This window comes from Coccinella septempunctata, chromosome 6, assembly GCF_907165205.1.
Source record: "Coccinella septempunctata chromosome 6, icCocSept1.1, whole genome shotgun sequence".
Lineage (NCBI taxonomy): Eukaryota > Metazoa > Arthropoda > Insecta > Coleoptera > Coccinellidae > Coccinella > Coccinella septempunctata.
Genome location: NC_058194.1, coordinates 22,557,087 through 22,579,542, shown reverse-complemented (window position 1 = coordinate 22,579,542; position 22,456 = coordinate 22,557,087). Strand labels below are relative to the sequence as shown.

General features: G+C 36.3%; 1 protein-coding gene across 2 annotated transcripts in view; it reads right to left on the bottom strand.

Annotated features, from left to right (window-relative positions):
* The window catches only part of LOC123315252 (lachesin-like), a 71,515-nt gene that overhangs the window by 12,206 nt on the left and 36,853 nt on the right, over nt 1-22,456 (bottom strand). The window contains exons 3-6 of one of the 2 annotated variants that reach the window (XM_044900873.1): nt 18,331-18,553; nt 14,486-14,644; nt 12,775-12,903; nt 12,437-12,574 (exon numbers count right to left, since the gene is read on the bottom strand). In XM_044900873.1, the coding sequence (XP_044756808.1) occupies nt 12,437-12,574; nt 12,775-12,903; nt 14,486-14,644; nt 18,331-18,553 (649 nt within the window). The remainder of the gene's footprint in view (nt 1-12,436; nt 12,575-12,774; nt 12,904-14,485; nt 14,645-18,330; nt 18,554-22,456) is intronic. The other variant, XM_044900874.1, reaches the window with a different exon arrangement.

Sequence of the window (22,456 nt, the reverse complement as noted above, 5' to 3'; positions counted from 1 at the left end):
TAGAACGTATGAAATTAATTTGGACAAGAGCAAAGCTCCACAAAGCTCTAATCTCGGGAGAGAAATTCTTTTTATCGGTGCAACCTTCGATTTTGCACAAATGAAAGAAGTGGTTATGGACTCATCAGAGGCCATAGTTCGACAATAAACAATTGCAGCATAGCCCCTTTCACTGCTATCTGCAAATCCATGTAATTCACATTTTACATAAGGTGATATAACAATACAACGCGGTACATTTATATCAGTTAAATTTGACAATTCAGACCTGCATATACTCCATTTTCTCTCAACAACCTCAGGAACTTGGTCATCCCAACCTAGGCCTAACGTCCACAGGTATTGAATCAAATATTTCACCAAGAAGGTGAAAGGTGAAAGAAATCCTAAGGGGTCAAAAATGCTAGAAATATCCGACAAGATAGTACGTTTAGTACATGGTTTCAACTCCATTTTGACACAGTAAGAGAAAGAATCTGTAGATGGGTGCCATTGCAGACCCAAGACTTTCAATGCTGAATCAGAGTTGAAATCGAGATGGGATTGATGCTGATATTCTGGTGGAATATCACTCAATAACGCAGGAGAATTGCTACTCCACTTTCGCAATTCGAAACCTCCCTTCTTCAGTAGAGAAATGTGCTCTCTTTGAATTTCAAGAGCTTCCAGAACATCCTGAGCTCCGGACAAGATATCATCCACATAAACTTCCGAAGTCAGTACCTTGACAGCCTTAGGAAAATGTTTCTGTTCATCCTGTGCTAATTGTAGTAGAGTTCGTAGAGCTAGGAAAGGTGCTGAAGCAATCCCATAGGTGACAGTATTCAATTGATATACCTTGACAGTTTCTGATGGTGAGAACCTCCAGAAAATTCGTTGAAAACGTCGATGCTCCGGCTTAATCAGAATTTGTCGATACATCTGCTTGATATCCGCTGAAAAAACAATTTTATGGATGCGAAATTGAAGCAAGAGAGCAATGATATCTTCTTGTAACCGTGGGCCAACAAGAAGATGATCATTCAAAGAGTTGAATCCCGGAACCTTAGCTGAGGCATCGAAAACAACCCTTAACTTTGTGGAAACACTTTCAGGTTTCACAACACAATGATGGGGTATATAATAACAACAAGCATTTTGACCAACATCTTCAGTGGAAACCAATGACATATGACCACTGGTTTCATAGTCCTTCATGAAATCACGATAACTTTCATAAAGTGTTTTCGACCGTGAAAGACGACGTTCCAATGCATGGAAACGACGTAATGCCAATGAATATGAATCCCCAAAAACAAGAGGAGTAGATTCTTTAAAAGGCAAAGTCACCATGTACCTACCCGATGAATCACGTGAATAACTCTCCAAAAATATTTTTTCACACAATTGATCCTCATGTGACATCACCTGAATTTGGGGTATTTCCTCTATTTCCCAAAATTTTTTGAGGGTTGAATCTAGGTCGGAATTCAAACCGACATGAAATGAATTGAAACTCACACAAGGAGAAGATTTCACTCTTCCCATTATAACCCAGCCGAAAATGGTCTCTATTGCAGATGGCTCTGTAGTAGAACCCTTTAGAGTACCTCCTTTCAAAATCAGAGGAAACAAGTCAGCTCCAAGTAGTAAGTCTATAGGTCCAGGAGTGTTGAATTTCGGATCCGCTAATTTTAAATTAGACAGAGTACTCCAATTATCGTTCGAGGGAAGATGCAAATTAGGCATTTCCGAGCATATTTTGGGTAGAACTATAGCATCGAAAGTGAAAGAGGGATTCACTTGTCCTGAAGGCCTCATAGTGCACATTACACTTCGATTTGAGGATGAAACGTTTCCTCCAACACCGAACAGTGAACAATTTGTATAACAATTCTTAAGACCTAATCTATTTGAACAACTTCGTGTTATGATATTGGCCTGAGAACCAGCATCTAAAAGAACTCTTACATGTTGAAAATTTCCAAAACCATCTTGTATTTCAACTATAGCAGTAGCGAGAATAACTGTAGAAGGTGATGAATTTACATTTGCAAGTACTTGAGCTGAGCTGGATGAAATGTCGGATGGAGATTCTAAGGAACGCGGTTTATTAGATAAATGGATCAACGAATGGTGCTTGCCATTGCATGAGCGACAAGAAGATTTAGAAGAGCAAGAAGAAATTGTATGGCCAGAATGAAGGCAATTGAAACACCAGTTGCTTTGCTTAACTATTTCATATCTCTCTGAAGGAGATTTATTGAGAAACGAAGGACATTTGTAAATTGAGTGTTCCAACCTGCAGAAATTACATGATATTTTGCTAGCATGAGTTGCGGAAACTTCAGTGCGAGAAAGAAATGTAGAACTCTTCTTATGAGTATGAGAAGCTTGTGGTTTAGGTTGAGGATTCGGTTTTTGCGGAATGGAAAAACTGACTGATTCTAACGCTATACACTGATTTAGCAAAAAATGTTGCAAGGTTTTAAATGAAGGAATCTCTGTGGAACATTGATTCAATTCAAAACGTTTTATCGTTGAAGAATCTAACTTCTGAATCATTATGTGAAAAAGTACGAAATCCCAATTATTCGTTGGAAGATTTAATAATTTTAGCGCTGATAAATTTTCTGAAAACACCTCGAGCAATCGTCTCAACCCACCAGCCGATTCACCCTGAAGTTTAGGTGTATTCACGATTTCTTGCCAACACGAGTTAGCTAGAAGTCGAACATTTTGATATCGTTCAGTTAACGTCTTGAAAGCTGGCTCGTAATTTCGAGCGATCAAAGGAAAACCTTTCACAATACTTAAAGGCTGCGTAGATAACGAACTAATAAGATATTGAAACTTTTCGATATCGGACAAACTAGAATTGTTGTGGATGAGGCTAGTAAACATGTCGTAAAATGTAGGCCAACTTTTATAACTTCCATCAAAGGTTGGTAGCGAAATTTTTGGAAGTTTAACATTCGATGAATGAGCGGTCTGAACGTGAGAAGATGACTGCAAAACCGGAAATAATCTATCATGAATTGTTCTTATAGTGAAATAATTGTCTTCGAAACTACTTCTTACTTGTTTTTCGATTTCGAAATCAGGATTTTCAGTTGTCGCTAACATGGCAATGATCGACTTATGAATATCCTGAAATTCTTGATATATTTCATCTAAAGTGTCACAACGTAATTTAAATCTTGTATATAAGCTTTGATCATCAACTGCAGATTGAGCTAAATTCAAAATTTCTTCAATGTTGTCAATATGCAGCTGACGTAGAGCTCTATTTTGCTTAAGTTTAGCCACACTCATTTTGATATTAACAAGAGAGGCACTGTGCAAAAATCGTGAAGAAATACCAAAGAATCACTTTTAATATCAATCGATATTTTATTCTCAAAATTGTGTTTCAACGCAAGAAAGAAAATTGAAACAGAAATAATGTATTTACTTTCAATTTTCGACGAAAAGAGCTGAAAGGAAAAATGAGTAAAATTATCAAGATTAATTATTTTTATCTTGCGGATTGAAAGAAAATAAATATGTGAACTCGAAGACTGAATTAGATTCAAAACATCGGTGGATGTTCTTATCTCATCACCAGATGTTCCGTGCAACTGAATGCAATGAAAATACAAAATTATGAAATTTCTAAGGAATTTTGAAAGTTAAATGCTGAATCAACTACGAAAATCCGGCTCGAAGGACCAAAATGTTAAGAATTCGAAATGGACTGTATGAAAGAAATTTAATTGACTGAAAAAGAATATTCGAAAAGTGAAAAATGAAATAAAAAAGATTCTGAAAAATTGAAACTTATTTCGAAAACGGTTCGGGTCTGTGAAAAGTACGTCACCTTACCTTGAAACTCTCCTTTTATTGGGGAAACTTCGAAAATTCTTGTGTACACTTTCACTTGAGAAGACTTGGTGAAAAACATAACATCTTCAACAGACATATGCCCGAAAATATCAATCCGCGCGTGACCGAATTCAGCACTTGACTCAGCATATACAGGGTGGTGCAGTAACATTCTATAACAGTAAAAATTACATCGATCTTATACAGTGTGAGTCTTATACTTATACTTATACTATTGAGGTCAAATGAAACACTTTTTTCCCATACCATTTTTTACGATACGGCCCTGATAAAAAGATATACCCATTTAAAGTTTTCATAATGAGCTGTGCCACCCCCGGAAAAACAAAATCACCTTCAGAATAACTAGCTGAATCTGCGACACTACACATCTGTGGATTTTTTAAACAGAGTTGTATTCAGTTAAAGTACCCCAGTTTTCGAATTTCATAGATACTTATTTATTTTTGAACATCAAATTACTCGAAAACGTAGAATTATTCGAAAAAATATGAGGAATACTTTCATTTTATAAAACGTTCAAATATTCATTAGACAGCGTCCAGCTCTATTTCAAGAATTTCTGTTATTTTTATGGTACATAATGGTCCTAATGAAAAGACTGGAAGAAATGGGTGAAATCTTGTGTTCGAAAAAGATCACATGAATGAAAAACTATATTCCGAAATTCACTTCTTTCGATGAAACATTTGTGAAATAGAACAGAGAGAGTCTAAGACTCGCCCTGTAGAATTCAAATAATGATCGATGGCGTCATTTCTCAAATTTGAGAAAATTTGTAGGTATAATATTTTCTCTCATCGAAAAGAGTGCTTTATTGATTTCATAAAGTGGAAGCATCCTCATGTCCAATATATAGGAAGATGAGGAAACTAAAAAAAAAGTAAGTTTTACCCCACCTGGCATATTCTGTTTTCCTTTATTTGTGCCTCCATTATTCCCTTCAGTTCAAATAAAAAACAAGTACTTACTTGGGTAAAAGTTTTCATCTATTTCCACCATTTAATAATCGAAAATAACGAACCTTAATCTGTTAATCTCGGAGCTGAATGCTGAGTAAAGAGAAGGAGGGAGTCGATTTCCACGTAGCAAAAAATCCACACAGCGCTCTGATGTCAAATCAACCAGAACTGGCTGCAGGGAATGCGTCAACAATGAGCCGAGGTTAAACCAAGCATACTTGATTAATTGACTGTGTTAAATATGTTTGCGGAAGGATCGTTGTTTTCACTGATCATGAACATAATTGTTCATAAACTCTTAATCGTCGGAGTACTACTCGTAAACCGTTGAACAGTGTTGTGCTCTGCAGCGTGCCCGTTTTGAATTATTGCAACGCTATTAATCTGCGTCAGTTTGAGGACTCTCAACTGACAAGGAATTGATTAAATAACGCTGCTTCATTTCAGGCTTCAAGGAATTAACTGATCAATCGTGGTAATTATGCTGTCACCTTCAAGCTTACTGTTAGGATGTCGAAAAACCAGAGGGTGGTTTATGTAGTTCGTGATGCAATGTGATTATATGACAGGTTCATGAAAGATGTTTCTCTATTAACCATTGGAAGGAAAATCAAATTTTTAGTTGAATCTTCATCAATCACTTGTTCATTTCAAATCGTGGGCTTTCATTCTTATATTGCAGATAATATTGCTGGTCGCACAACAAATAATTTCGAGAAAAAGGTGAAAGACGCCCCGGACTACTTGATTACATATTTCCTTTTTGTTACTAGCCAACTTTATCGCAAAACCTACTTTGGACTCGATATTTGTAAAAGTGAGAACGTAGCATATTTTAGGCCATTCCAGATTTGATTCGCTTTGCTCTTCCCCACTAAAGTGTTTCGAACTAGATATCACATAATTTGAACACTTTACTTCCAGGCGAGAGCTATTTTGATGGGTTCTAACAAGACTGAAACCATGATCAGCATCTACCAGCATTCGACGGTATATAGTAAAATTGGTTTATACCTATTCATATTTATATCTGCAGATGTTTTTGTCTGGATTAATGACCTGAGAGATCTAAGAACAAGCAGATGGAAGAAAAGGGTTCAAGAACTGAATACAATTGATCATTCTGCATGGAGAATACAAAAAGCCTACGAGGAGAAAAGACTAAAATTCCACCCCTACACGGAGAAAGGGGAATGGCGTATACCAATACTGGTAAGGCAGATGCTTTGGCGGACTCGATAGAACGAGAATAGAGAATAAATTACAGTATAGACGACGATAATGGAGATTTGGAAGAACTGAAGAAGAAAATGAAGAAGAAATGGATGAATTACTAGCAGCTGCTGAAATAGACAAACTAACATCGCCAAATGAAATCAGAAAAATAATTAGAAGTTTGAAGAAGAGGAAAGCTCCCGGAAGCGATAAAATAAGGAATGTCATGTTAAAGAAATAACCTAGAAAGGGTAAAGCTGCTCTAACAAATATCGCGAATGGAATTATGAGGACAGAACACTACCCGGAAAAATGGAAAACAGCGGAAGTCATAGTGTTCGATAAAGCATTCCAAGACCTCCATGAGAAGAAGTTCCCACAAAACTACAGACCGAATAGTATTGCCGGCATTAGGAAAAGTAGGAGAGAGAATTATAGCCACGAGGCTAAATGAGGAAACCAAAATCTGAAACTAATACCACCAGAACAATTCGGATTCAGAGGAGAGAATTCAACAGAGCAACAATTATCAAGGCTCACAGAATACATTATAGAGGGATTCCAAAATAAACAATTTTACGTGAAATTGGAAGGAGAATACTCCACAACAAGAGATATAGAGGCTGGAGTACCCCAAGCGTCAGTACTTGGGCCAACTCTGTACAACATATACATTCACGATATCCAAGAACCATGCTAACGTTATATGCTGACGACACAGGCATAGCAACTCGACACCACAACTCAGAAGTAATAGAACGAGTTCTACAAGAAACGATTGACGAAACAAATGAAAAAAAATGAAATAGAGCCAAATATTTAGGAATAAGGCTTGACAAAGGACTCACTTGGAAAAGTCATATCAAACAAACCATCGACAAAACGAAAGAAGCGATGCATAGACTATAGAGTCTATGCATCGCATCTATCTATAGAGATAGATAGGAAGAAGAAGCCACATGTCGAAAGAGACATAATTGAAGATTATTAAAGTCGTTGTTAGGCCTCAACTGACTTATGGAACAGTTGACTGGGGTTTCGCGGCAAAGAGCCATATTAAATCAATTCAGGCCACTGAAAACAAGCTGTTACGATGTGCAATAGATGCACCTTGCTTTGTCAGAAATAGACAGATTTATAGGGACCCAAAATGGGAAAACATAACGGAATTCATTAACAGAAAAGCAGAGAAATTATACGAAACAGTGAAAAACCATCCGAATCAAGAACTCAGGGGACTAGTGGACTACGACCCAGAGGAAGACAAAAGGAGAATGCGAATTTACTGAAGGAGATCAAGAGATCAATTAAACAGAGATTAAAATACAACAGAAACTCATTGAATAATCCAATAAAGTGTTATCCAATAGAGGATAAACACATAAATCCCAGCACGACAGTGTATAAGAAGAAAACCGACTAAGAGATGAACGGTTTATAGACAAATGCCCAGAACCAATATTCAAGAAGCAGTTAAGGGTATTTAGTGGGTCTCGAGCTGAGGAGAGTGAGAATCCTCACATTTGTTCCCCCTCAGGAGAAGGTGGTTTGTCTGACTTGCAGATTTTCCCCCTGCTACACAAAAAAAAATGTCTGGATTGATTTGGAGTGGTACTCATGAGAATATTGAGAGGCTATTTTGTTTAATCGGTAAAAAATTACAACGTTTCAAGATAAAGAATAGCTGAAAACTATACAGAACCATACCGGCACTGCAAAATATTGCTTTATGTTCTACATTTGTGAATCATTAATACTATTGAAACTCTGTTCTAGAAATGTTTCTGATCAAATACTCAAATATACTGCCGCCCTTGAAAACTCTTTCCCAATTCTCCATAGATGCTTCAATTCGCCAACAGAATTTCTACTCGAGATATAAAGATCACCCTTCAATCCTCAGGATTAGCTTCTCCAGCAAACTATTTAATCTTGCCAAAAACTTTTGCGTTACGCATTCGCCTCCGACAATTTTTCTTATGAATATATGAAACGTGACAGTATTTGGAAGTTGGGGATTTGCTGTTATAATTCAAGAAGGGATGCGTTAATTTCATTCTGCCAGGCGAACACCTCAACGATTAAGTGGTATAATCATATATCAAGAACTCCGCGTCTCAAACGAACCGTTCGAGGCCATTTAATATACATAACCAAGGACAGACGCGAAATATGTGCCTATGATGATCATTCAAACTTGTTCTGTACAAACTAAACCAACAGAGGTTGTCATAAAACATAGAATTGATTATAAACGTAATTCGTTTGAAATTTGGAGTTTGATCTACTCATATATGCGGAAAACAATGATAATACGCCTAACCCAGATGTTTTTAAATTTCACATTGCCAATTGATGCGTGCAACGAATTTTGGAAAACTCGAAATCATCCAGAACTTTGAAATTTTTTTGAAATTTTGGACCTCACGTTTTGACATACAGAAAAACAATATTTCTGTCTGCTCCGACTAAAATTCATTGAAATCGGACAAGCTATAGCTACTCCACCTATCGGATCTAATTGTGAATCTAAACCATCAGAACCCACACCCGCTACACACAAAAAATTTCATCAAAACCATTCCAGTCGGTGGGGAGAAAATATCCTTTACTCGACTGCAACGCCACCTACGCGCTCATTTGTGTATTTCAATCATCCTAGATAACCCACATACGAAAATTTCATCTTTCGTCCCACACGTTTAAAATGATTTCAAAGCTTGACTGTAACACATTTTTTTTGACACATGTTATGAGTTATTGTCTCTTCCACTCAACAGTTCTCACATCATTAAAAGTACTTCATCATTTTGAAATCCTATGAACAGTGTATCCGCAAGATAAAGATCCTATACCTTACATATGAATGTATAGCAGTTGCCGAAAAAAATTTCAAATAAAATTTGTTCTGCATGAATCAGTCTTCAAAAATTCGCTAATGAAACACGACTAACTAATTTGTGTACAGACACACTATATTTGTTCAACGATAAAATAGAGCTTGAGAAGCGAAATTAAATATCTCGTTAAATATACAGGGTGAGTTTTTGACACCTACAAATATTTCAACAGTAGATTCTTGAGGACAAAAGAAACACTTTTTTTTTATATTTTTATCGAATCGACACGGTTTTTTTTTTCGGAATATACTTTTTGATTTATTTGAATACCAAAAATTCAAAGAACTTCTGAAAATAAGTTGGACTCTATCTAAAGAATATTTAAAAGTTTTGTAGAACAAAAGTATTCCTCATATTTTCTCGTGAAATGTGCCTTTATTGAGTAATTTGATAAAATAAAAAATATATGTGATATTTGGAAAACTGGGTACTGGCTGAATGCAACTCTGTTTGAATGATCCACAGATGTGTAGTGTCATAGATTAAGGTAGTTATTCTGAAGGGAATTTTGTTTTTCCAGGGGTCGCATAGATTATCATGAAAATTTAAAATGGCTGTATCTTTTTATCAGTGCCGAATCGGGAAAAATAGGAAAGCAAATAGTGTGTCCTTGGACCTCAAGAATCTACAGTTGAAATATATTTTCCGCCGACCTCTTAATAATAGAACTTTTTAACGTACACGAAATTAGCTGTTTAATGAACCCTTTTATTGGTTAATTTCCTATTAACGCATTATTGTCATGGGTAATCGAACATAGAAGTGTTCAGTAGCTTTCCAAATAACTATTTTATTCGCACATCCCATTGATTTTCGTAGTACCTAACGGGTGAATTGAGAAAAGATGAATTGTGGAGGTTGCAAAAAAATTATGATGGTTAAAGAGTATTCAATATATCTATGTACTACAACTGCAGCTTCCACCAGCTCCACACATTCTTTAACAGATATTTTAGGGAACGATATCAACGTGATTTACTCGAAATGTCACAACTCGAGTATACCTCTATGGACTTCTCGAATTGTTCGATCGGCCGCATAAATATCAACGTTGCGATATGAACATAGAATAGTTATTTAATCAACTAGGTTATTAATGAAAGCGATTAATGTATGAGATATTTTAACGTGCGAGCGAAGCGATCAGATATCATTTCTGAGAAAGTCAAATTATATATAGGGTGTTTCATTAAAAAAAGGTAACTTTGTATTGTCATTTTGTATACAAATGGGTTAGTCGTGTTCTGTTAATGAATTATTGAAGATTGATTTACCCGTAACAAATTTTTCTTGAAAATTTTTTCGGTAGCTTCTATAGTTTCGCATATAAGTCTAGGGTCTTTTTCCGACAGACACCCTGAGCATTATGTCTTGGTTGAGAAAATAATTGAATAGAAGCTGAGTGCAACACCACTTGCCGAACACGATTGTGAATCTCAATCATCCAAGTTTTTAAAGGAATCCGTACACAAAATTTCGTTGAAATTGTCCTACTATAATGGGCTTCACCCTAAGTCTTTTACAAAATTTCATCAAATCAGAATCGTTTCCGCGGTATGTGAAAAAATTATATGCTTGCCAAATAAAATGTCGTCATAGTTGAGTTTTTCCGTAAATTTTGATACTTCCTAAAAACTATTAGAAAACTTAAAACAAGAGATTAATGTAATTGGTCAAGTCGTTCTCGAGATAAAGCGTGACCTAGGGAAATAGGGATTCATCTTTATATGAAAAACTGCGAAACGATAGGGTTTCTTGAATCGTCTCGAATATACGTCAAAATTCAATATCGCAAACTATTGCGGTAGGGGGTGGTGAAAATTGTATTTCAGATATTTATTAACCCTGCGCTGAACAGAGTTAAGCTCAGAATCCTGGATCGGCACACGGAAACGACAAATCTGTTCCGTCCGAATTTAATTCATCCTGCAGTCCCTTACTGGGCATAAACCCCATGACATGGGTTCAATTAAGACCTTATTGCGACCTCAAGAATTCCAATCGGATCCATCCTCGGAAGTCGAAACAAATTGATTCATTCCATCCCACGAAGTATACAATTCGTCCCATTCAGAGCGATCTGAAGAGAAATCGGTTTACATAAAGTTGACCAGAGGACGAATATCAAATAATCCGAGCCCCTCTGTCTCCTAACTTCTGAACGGATTCTCGAATTTGCGGGGCAGTATCAGATGCTCCCGCTTTGAATCCGTGATCAATGGAGGCAACTGGAGTTACAATGGTGATAACAAACACGAACATAACCAATATTTAGTAGGAAGGGCTCTATATTATGTAACTCGGATACACTTTATGTCTCTGGAACTATGTCTTGAGCACGTTTATCCTTGCAGTTGTTGGCGCATAAATTTGAACCCAATGACCTTTCAGTTTAGAGCTCTATGTATGAGGATGTATTGATGTATTCCTTATCCTACTGTATGTAAGGAATCGAAATAGTGTATTATGAAACAAGTTAACTAGTGAGCTACGCGTGGTGCCCTCAAAGTTGTGAGTGCTTTAAAGGCCACTTTCCATCAATAACACAATGCTCGAAATGACTTTCCGATCATGATAATGATCGTTATATTCCAAAAGAGCCAATCCAGTATGTAATATGGACATCCCGCAGTCTTGGTGACATGGATATACCAATTGTCATTCACAAGGTAATCTGATACTTGACATATAAATGATAAGGTTAAAATGGTTTCCAATTAAGATGAAGTCTCATTCGAAATTACAGATTTAGCATCCATATTTGCACAAGAAAAATATAGAAATAGACTCAAATTGTGAATATGAAAAATTGAACTTTCACACTTAGGTAGGTACCTCTGTTCCAAACTGCAAGTGATGATTAATGAAAAGTGAAAGAGACTCTTTCACAGGTTGGTTCTGATTTTATTGACTAGTTCATACTGAGCAAAATGAAAATTTCAAAGCGCATGGCTGAAATCGTCATTGTCACTGAAGACTTCTTCAAAAAATATGTTTCAAAGACATATCACCGAATTTCAAATACAAAATAATGCCCCCAAACTAACATAACTCCTGGAACCGCCACTGCCACGAGATCGATGAAATTTTTAAATTTATTACTAGAAGAGTTGCTCTTTAAAAACAATTTTTGTGTCAGATACTCGTGTCGAAATTTGTACTTCGAAAAATCCAGAAAATGTTGGGTCGATTCGCATGAATTTCTTCTAGTACCTTACAAAAACTTCTTAGAATAGGCATTCCTTCAGATATTAGGAAAAATATTCGTTCACATATAACTCCAAAACAATTGGACGAATTATTTCAGTTAGCAAATTCAACCACTCGAATTAAACCCAATCTGGAAACTCCTTACCTGTTTTCATTCGGTTACAGAGTTTACTGCTGGACAGACAGACGTTTGGACAAACTGATCACGATACCGTTTCAATAAAAAAACACTCATAAATTCGAAATTCTGACAAAAAAAAATTTAAACGGAAAATATCGACTCACTATGTGATATGATTTCTCCTCTGTCCCTCGTCCAGTAGTTGATAGATTTGGGAAATGCTTCACAATGACACTCGAGAACTACCTCTTGATTTTCATATGCGCCAACCAATTGGTATTCTATCCAGATTGTCGGTGGAACTGCAAAATAATTTTTTCAGAATCAATAGCTTGTCTTGTAGTATGTACAAGACATTGCTACTATATTATATGTACTGAAAACATACAAACGAATATGCTTATTTCACTCTTTTTCTTGCAGTGAAATATGATCGTGGATTTTTTATATTCTACTCATAACCTATAATAGGGTGGTGATGATAATAATAAAAAGTACTCACACTGTACGATTAACATAATCCTCTTACTTATAGATGGTGGTATACCATTGGAAGCTATGCATAAGTAGGGACCCATATGGTCTCTTTTCACCTTGGAAATATTCAATGGGGATCCGGTTGCACTCGCAACTGAAACAAAAGAATCAAATAAAACTAGTTGGTAGTGATATTTGGGAAAGTGAAAGACGATCATTTGAAAACAATTCAATACTCAGCAAGTTCTCAATTTAAGTTCTTTGGATCATACATTATAGTTATAGCCAAATCTCAATTTGTATAAAGAAACCTTCAGGTAAACAATATGTATTTCATATTCTGAGGAAATGTAGAATACCTAGGATTTCATTCAATGATTCGTTCAAAAACTTTTCGGGAGATGTTGTTCAGTTGGTTACAAATAGAGTAACTTAAAGCTACAACAGCCAAATCACCCTGCCATTACTGAAAGCATAAAACCATTTGTTACATTATCATTAGATTACGTCCGAATTCCTTTACGCTTGCCATTTCAGAGCTATGCCTGTTTGGAAATTGCTACTCTCAAAATGGTGATAGCGAAATGAATTTGGACAAGATGTTCATCTATACGTTTCAGATATCATGTTCGAAAACCCAACGATACCTCACACGCCGCTACTCCCTTACACATCGTCGTGCAGTTAATCCTATTGGCCGATCTTGTGTGACGATTGTAACACTTGCTTTTCAACCCCATGAGTACATTCAGCACTTCTACTAGTTAGCAATTTTGTGTTGACTGAAACCTTCGTTTAACCAACACTAATTTTTCAAGGTGAAAGGCTACTAAATTCATCAATGCTTAACAGAAATGTGATTCCTTTAATTTTTTAATTAATTGATATGAGGACCATATTTTTTGTGTATGTAATAAGCTTCTCCACATGATATATAAAGAAATGCTAAAAATTCGATTCAAGTGCAATAAGTGAGTTTTCTATCGAAGATTCACTTCAATTGGGAAGTGGATTTTATTTCTGTGAATAATGAAAGAAGAGTGACTTCTCTGCCTGGAGGTGTATTTTTACAGAATTCAATAATTGTAGTCTTTATGGTGGTATTCTGCTTTAACCTGTTGGGCAATTTGTAACTTTTCCTAAGCAGGAAAATTGCATTTCTGGAGGTTTTGAGTGATCTGTAGCTGTAGCTTACAAGAATCCGTAACTATTTACGATAAGTGGTTCAAACGTAACACTGTAAAGAAGATAGTTCCCGAATTGCATTATTTACGATCCTGCACTTGGCACACTGACAGATCAATCTGACACTGACAGATCAATCTGACACTGACAGATCAATCTAACACTGACAGATCAATCGTTGTAACTTTACAGGTGAAAAGCAGAATACAACTATTTCGCTATGAAAATCACTCGCAAGTTCCATGGGGGTGGTAAAGCTTTAGACCGATCCTACAAAGAAATATCTCGGAAATGGCAAGTGTAGTAAAGTTCGCACAAAAATTGAACTCTGCTTCCAGTTTTGGCAGTGCGATTTGACTAGCTCAAAAATAGTTTCACAGAGACTGATATCAAATTATTAATTCGTATTTCCCTACAAGAACTTCTGGATTTCACGGTCGTGTTGCCCTAATTTATTTTTTCGTCTCCAGAGTCTACAAGACCTCCGAAGTAACAAGTGGTAAACGATTCCGGATTTCAAGTTCATAGTTTATTCACCCACGGAAACTTACCGTAGTTATCTGGTCCTTGGGGAATCATTTGACCATCCTCCCTCTTCCACGTTATGTTAGGTTCCGGTGATCCGCGCGCAGAGCAGTGCAAACTGACATTAGATCCTTCGTCAACTATCAAATCTGGACTCGTTCGGGTATCGAGTATATCCGGGGATACTGAAAGTTCAATGGAGAGTTTAGAGCGCTGAAGTATTAAGCACAACAAACAGCTGAGGGAGCTTGTTAGTTATTCATCAGGAAACTTGATACCGACTTCCTGACACTGTGATGGAGTTGAAATTATGGCGAAGCGATTTTGTGAAAAGCACTCTTGTTCGACTTTATAACAGGTAGCCAGTAGAGGTAGATTATTCTACTATCATGCTCGAATATGATATTATTGAAAAAACTACGCATTAGAGTTTCGTGTTTCCAAACCCATTTGTAAATACCCTTTATGTAACCAACATTGAAACAGTGATTCCAAAATGTTTATTTCACCATTCTGGGTAGAGAATACTGGACTCAACATCCATCGATTTATGATGGCTTTGGAGGCATCAACACTTCAACAAATATCACAATTTTGAATGTTTCAATAATACCTATCCTCCATTCACTTTTATTTTAGCACTCGGTTGGAAATTTGACACATTTCACTCTGGATAGTACGAAAATGTGGGGTTATGACGCTTGTCGAAACATTTCTGTTTTAAATCAACGCTATGTTGCCCGTTCTACGTAAAAGTTTCTGTTATTACGTATTTTATCACAATGTCGAATCTCTTCGGAAAATATGTGACGACCATAATTGAAGTTTATACAAACTGATTGAAGGCATACCAGATACAGTTATTTGCATGGAAAATACAACAGATCAGTATAATATCATAATATGCACTAGCTTGAGGAAAGTTAATGTTCGTTATCGTCTTTGGCTAAAGTTCGAATACGTTACATCAGTTATAGATTTCAAAAATATTAACCCGAAGATGAAATGCATATGATGCAGTGGTTAGGAATGGGTATCTCCCGAAGGAATAAACAGATGATTAAAAGAATATTAAATTCTACAACAAAAATCATCTTGCATCAATATAAGTAAAAGGAATTACCTAAAGGAAGTTTCAAGTCAAGATGAACTTCACCTTTGAACAGAAATTTCACATGAATAAACAATTAACAGGACAACTGGCGCGTATTTGTGGCTGTTCCTCTCAATACATTGATATAATAATAATAATTATAATTAGGTATTTATTGGTACCTTAAGATATTTACAATGTATAGGACAAGTCAAATGAAAAATAGAAAAATCAATTCTCGGGAACTTATTCTACGATGACATTAATCGAAAATCCTGTAAAGCCCGTTTGCAACAGCCGAGAATTCTCTAGAAAATTTATTCGAGATTTCATGCGCCGTGAATTATGTACCGTTACATACGCACTTTCGGTAGAATTCTCTGTTGAGTTACTAAATAATCTCTGCCGTTTTCTTGCGAGAATTTTGTAGAGAATTCTCCAAAGAATTCTCGGCTTTTGCAAACGGGCTTAATAAGCTATTCGCATTAATTCACTCAAACATAAAATTCTCAAATGCCACCACTTTTTTGGGTATCCCAATAGAAGGAAACTCTTTGCCATCTCCTTCATTCACAGTCTTTCTGATTGTAGAAACATTAAGCTGAAATATGAGTCGTTTAGATTCAGATGAATCATTATATAAATTCTCTTACATTGAATATGTTCGCTACCGTCTGACGTATTGTGGATTTTAGAATATCAGGTATAACTATTTGAATGAGCGGACCCCTGAGTTCTAAATAGCACTTCCTGAAACCCTGTCTCTTTTTTCAATCACTTCCGGCATTTTCGTAATAAAAATTGATATTAGTTGTGGCAACGGCGTTGTCATAACGGCGTTATGACACACAGATAACAGAATCATCAATATGACATTAACGACATTTCATGAGTGACAACCTTACTCCGTTCTAGTAACAAAAACTTGAAAAAATTATTTCATGGCCAAACGACTGGTAGAATAAATGTGAATGGAGTATACATTAAAGTCAAAAAAATGTTATTATACATCAGGAGTGTTTCACCGTCAAAATCAAAAGATATCCCTGAGCTACTGTGTGAAGTTTGGTACAAAATGAGCTATCCTTCAATATGGGCCAGTTATTATGAGAGTAAGCGGAAGGCTTTCTAGCTGATGACTGAGGAGTCAATTCCAACTATTGATCCCAACTCCTTTCCTGAGCTGGATATGTAAAACCAGATATATTTATTGTTCCACCACATTAAGCGTTACTATTCAAGGCCCTTATTATATCGAGCTTGCTTTTTGATATAGCAGAGGGCATCTTTGAAAAGACGAACATATCATGGACACTTATTGTCCTGAAGTCGGTACTCACTGAATCTAACCTGCTTGTTTGGTTATAGGCATCTACCCATATAATGCAAGTCTCTTGCATACGATTGTAGTAGGGTTTTTTTTTTGTTTATACTGTTTGGATGTCACTTCTTTCTATTGTTTCGAGACTTTTCGATACTCCTTTTGTAAATTTTTCCAGTAGTCTTCTAAGTTCTTGATTCGAATATTTCTTCGCTGTTTGGGATATCCTATCTGCATCGTGATTCGGTAAATCAAGATGAATGGAAAACATTTGGAAATATTAAAGTTCGGTCTGATATATTTTGAAAGATTTCCTAGTAGTTCATCAATCGTTGTCGATAAAACATGTCTTCAACGAAATAACCCCTCTATGCAATTTTTCATCAGAATGAACTGGACTGGAGTTTGTTTGAGGACTACTGACTGAGCTTGGTAATGGGGCAGACGGCCGAATGATCAGCGAGACCAGGGTTAAAACTTTGGTATTTCGATTAGCGAAATTGAATAATTTTAGAAGTAATTTGGAGAGAGATCATTAGTGATGCCTCATTATCATCGAGTTCATTCACCAAACTTATACAAAGTGGTCCTTTACTCAATATTTCAGCCTGACGATATAAGAAAAGTAGAGTATACTTTCAGACACTGAAAAGTGGATGGAGTAATGAAAAATTGGCAGTAACATACATACTCATGAGACCGTTGTTCTTGATGTTTCAATTAGGTAATATTCTGATGAATTAGGTAAATTCTGTACGAAGGCACAGAAGGGTAACGGAGTTATCTCATTTGTAATCTCAATAGGCCAGGACTTTTCTCGTCATAGAGAACATGCACTCGAAATATTTCTGACTGTTCGAAAATACATAATGAAACGTCAGATTTCCTTGAAAACAAGATCTCAATTACCGCGTCCGATGCTCTTGTTTGGAAAGAATCAAAAAAGATAGAAATACCCCCGGTTTCGCAGAACTTGATCGGGGAATCAACGCTCGATTTACGGATAAACGAAAATCGATAATTCAGTCATGAGTATGCAGAATATAATTCAAGCATCAAATTATGATCCATATACATCAATTCAATGATTCTCTATTGCTTATTTTTCAATATATTCAGAAACTGAGAGGTTTCAGTGATTTCGTTTTTAAAATCTAGTGACTGTCAAATCGTTGATCGCGCAATCAAAGTTTTGTGAAACCGAGGGTATCTCCAATAAACAGTTGAATATAGTATAAAATTCCTTTTCAGAATAAGGATGAGATGATTATCCTGGAACGACGACATTGAGAGAAGAAGCATTATCAGCTTTCTTTGAGAATAATCCCGATTATCATTTGTACTTTTACATGTATAGTGAGAAAACCAGTTGAATAACTCCCCATTTCGAAAATGCCCATGTTTATTTATGCGTATTATATGAAGGTAAACAAGAAGTCTAAGAAAGCTCACTTTACCTAAAACATTCTTACCAACGACATCGAGATATCCTACTTGACTCTTCATTGGATCAGTGTTGATCTGACACATATACCATCCTTTATCACTCTCCTTGACCTCTTTTATATGAAGGTACCACGTTTTCTGCTCACTGTGGGTAACTCCGATGCGATGGTTCTTCGTTATCACGTGGCCTTGAATTGTGAGTATTGTCTGAGTGTCCACCCGTAACCAAGCAACCTGAAATAAAGATAAAAATAATGAAATTTCAATACAAACTAACAATTACGTTGGGGTGCAATCACAACGAAAGTATCGTCACAGGTTTCTTCCTCATCATAAATGTTCATTCTCAAAACTGAGCAAATGATCTGGAAAATACTGAATGAAAATAATAAAAAAATATTTTTCCCAATATTTAAGGCCAATTCACTGAAGTCAACAATAAATTTTCCCATAATTTTCTATTTATTCGAGCCATAACTCGAAACCAGCCTTTTTTCGTACTGAGAACTGAGAAATTCATCAAATTTTATGGTTCAGTTATTCGAATAGCAATGCTTCACGGGACTCGATCTCCATTATTCATTTTCCTGGTACACAATCTTATACACATTAGTTTGATACAATGTGCAGACTATGGACGATGGATGAGGGAATACTGAAATGTATCAGCTGTGTAAATCTTCAATGGAGTTGGACAGAGTTAACAAGTCTGGTTGGTTGCTCAAGTAGATATTAGATACTGTTGAGAACAATCGAGTTATGTCATACCCTCATCACTGCACAAGATCCTTAGAAATCTAAATAACAATCAGGGTGCAGTAAGCCTACTAATTGGTCTGAAAGGGACACTCAACTCAAAAGTTCTCAACACGAAAAAGGATGGCTATCATTATTATATTCCATCGATATGTCTTTAATGCCATTAGTTTCTACCGCGTAATACAGGGTGGTTCGAAATGGAAGTTAAATCCTAAAACTAGGGACACTACTAGTAATTATATGAAGATTAAGCCACACTAGCCTTATGCTGCTGGTCAACGTGATTGAAAAATTGGAATAATTTTAATTCATTCATTCATTGCTGTATCCCGAGAATGAACCTACAAGGTGCTATCAAACCCTAATTTCCTAGGGCTACTTGCGACTGTGTGTCCTCCTGTGACTGAAGAGACCCAGCCGCGATCTACAGATCCTTCCACACTCCGGGCATGAATAGTCACCAACCAGTTCTGGCCGCCGCTGTATTCTTCTCTGTGGACCAAAGACCTCCACTGTGATCTATCGAACGCTAGTTGTTCCCAGTTATGATTGGCATCAACTGATTTTAGGGATTGATGCAGTATATCCTTAAACCGCTTATACTGGCCTCCTGGTTTCCGAGCTCCCTCTGTGAATTCGCCATACAGAGCTATTTTGGAAATCTTGTGTCTTGCATCCTCAGAATGTGGGCGATCCATCTGATGAGTCGGGCACTCGTTACTTGAGTCCCAATTGTTGTACAACTCGCGCGCTGCAAGACTTCTGCATTTGAAACTTTGTGAAACCATCTGATGTGCATCATTTGTCTTAGATGACGTTGTTGCGCTTGTTCAAGCTGTTTAATATGTCTTCTGTAGGGTGTCCAGCTTTCGCTTCCGTAAAGAAGCGTTGGGAGGACCACCGCTTTGTAAACAGCTGTCTTGGTCTTCAGATTGAGGTCATGATTTTGAAATATTCTGTCCTTTAGCTTCCAGTATGCCCGTGATCCCAAATTGATAAGGTGGTGTATTTCTGTGTCCAGGTTAGCCTTAGTATTTATGAAGCTTCCCAAGAATTTGAACTGCTTGACCTGTTCTAGAGTTTCATCCTGTAGGCTGATAAATGGTTTTCGATAAAAAATATCAACAGGTGATGTAGCGTCAGGCTTATACATAGGCTGGAAATATTTTCTGCTGCTCAAATTAATTATGAAAGACCCACACTATTCTCTGACTCGTTGAAATTTTCATTCACTCCGTGTATAATATACATTTATTATTGCGAGAACTATTTCGAATATGGTAGAAATTTTTGATAATGACAACTTTTCTTTTTGAAAACGAATGGATTAAAAAAAAATGCTTAACTCAGAATAGAAATGCTTTCCAAATGAGCTATCACCTACCACATTTCAATTTATTATAGTGGTTGGGATTGTCATACTAAGGTAAAAGCGATACGGTTTTCAATTTGATCTAAAAAGTTGTCCCTCTGGAATAAAAAAATCGACTCGTATGAGCATATTTATACAGGGTGAGACTTTGACTCGTACAAATACTCAAACAGTAGGTTCTTGAGGACGAAAGAAACAATTTTTTTCTATACCATTTTTTCCGGTAAGAAGATATAGTCATTTTGAGTTTTTATAATGAGCTTCACCTTCAGAATGACTAGCTGAATCTGTGGCACTACAGATCTGTGGATCTTTTAAACAGAGTTGTATGCATCCAAAGTACCAAACTTTTCAAATTTCACAGATACTTTTTAATTTTTGAACATCAAATTACTCGGACGATATTTTACGAGATAATATGAAGAATACTTTTATTTTACAAAACGTTCAAATATTCATAAATTAGCGTTCAACTTAGTTTCAAGAGTTTGGCTCTTTGAATTTTTGGTGATTTCATGGTACATAGTGGTCATGATGAGAAAAGTGGAAGACGTGGCTGATATCTTGTATTCGAAAAATATTTATCAGATAGATGAAAAACTATATTCCGAAGTTCATTTAATTCGATAAAACCGTTTTTGGGATAAAACTAAAAATAACATTCCTCTATGGTTTTTCAACAGCCTGTATCTTTTAAGCCGAGCTTATTCGGAAAAAAATGATGAGAGAAAAAGTGTTTCTCAGCCTGTACAATTCGGTTCGACCTACAGAGGCGCTGTTTCGTTTTGAATTCCTTCGACTTTTGCTGCAGAAAATTAATCGACTGAAAAACACGCCGTGATTCTTTCTATTGAAGTATCTCATTTTAAGACTTCGATAACATTCTTCACATTGGCTTCATTAGCTTGAGCTTCATCCACTTGACTCCAATTTCAGCTAAATATTTTCATTCTGCAACCAGCAAATCATAAATAAAACGTTGGAGTCCAGACAGTTTCAAGATATTCTGTTTCCACCTGTATAAATCGAAATGTTATTGCAACAAGCCATAAATTATGCGAAGAATAATTCAGCAATCCTACACCCGTAAATGAAAAATTCGTACACGGCGCAGTATTTATTTAAGTCTCCTTCCTCAAATTTCCAGTTATGAGATTCCCCTCAGCAATTTCTTGAACCGAACGGATACAGAACAAACAAATATTCCGAAGTTGCAGAACGATGGAAGCCTTCCCCGATCGTAATCGTATAAACCGAAAGTTAAAAGATAATAATCTGAAGTTTCTCGCCTCATTTCGCCAGCTCCGCCAGTAATTCTCGTGTAATAGATTTTCGGGCTGAGAAAGTAGTGAGCGATAACTTCTCCGCGCCGACGTGCGAATATTAAAAGAGCCGAATCTTTTGTTATTATTTGATGAGAATTTATAACGGACATTAAAAACGACTCCGAAAAACTTGATTACGAAAAATCTGAAACGATTTATTCATCGCGGCAGATGGGCGGAAAAATTCATGAACGGACGGAGTACCTCCGCACTGACTCGGATCCGAAACTGAAAATCTGTTATTCAAATTCGTTGCTCTGTCTGTATTTGAGTGGATAAGTAACCCTCACTTCCGGAATGTTGAATAAATGAACTGCTAAATCCAATCAGCCTTTTCTGGAAAGGGAGAAAAAACTGTCTCTATATTACATCTAATCAGTATTTAATAATTCCTCCATTTAGTTGTATTGGTGATGGCAAATTTGCTAGTTCAATTCAGATCGTAACACTTGTTGATATTCATATCAGCGGGTGGTATGCATCTGAATTAATTCTTATTACTCTATTCATTGCCTCCCTGTTAAGGCGTGATCAAACATTCATTCATTAGCGTACTGAATTACAGGAAATATGGGACATATGCCATTTTCTTCGTCTGGGTTTCGATTTGGAGGGAATAGGGAATACTCGTTGCGACGAAAATGATGTATTTTTCATGAAATATCTTTGAAACGGTACATT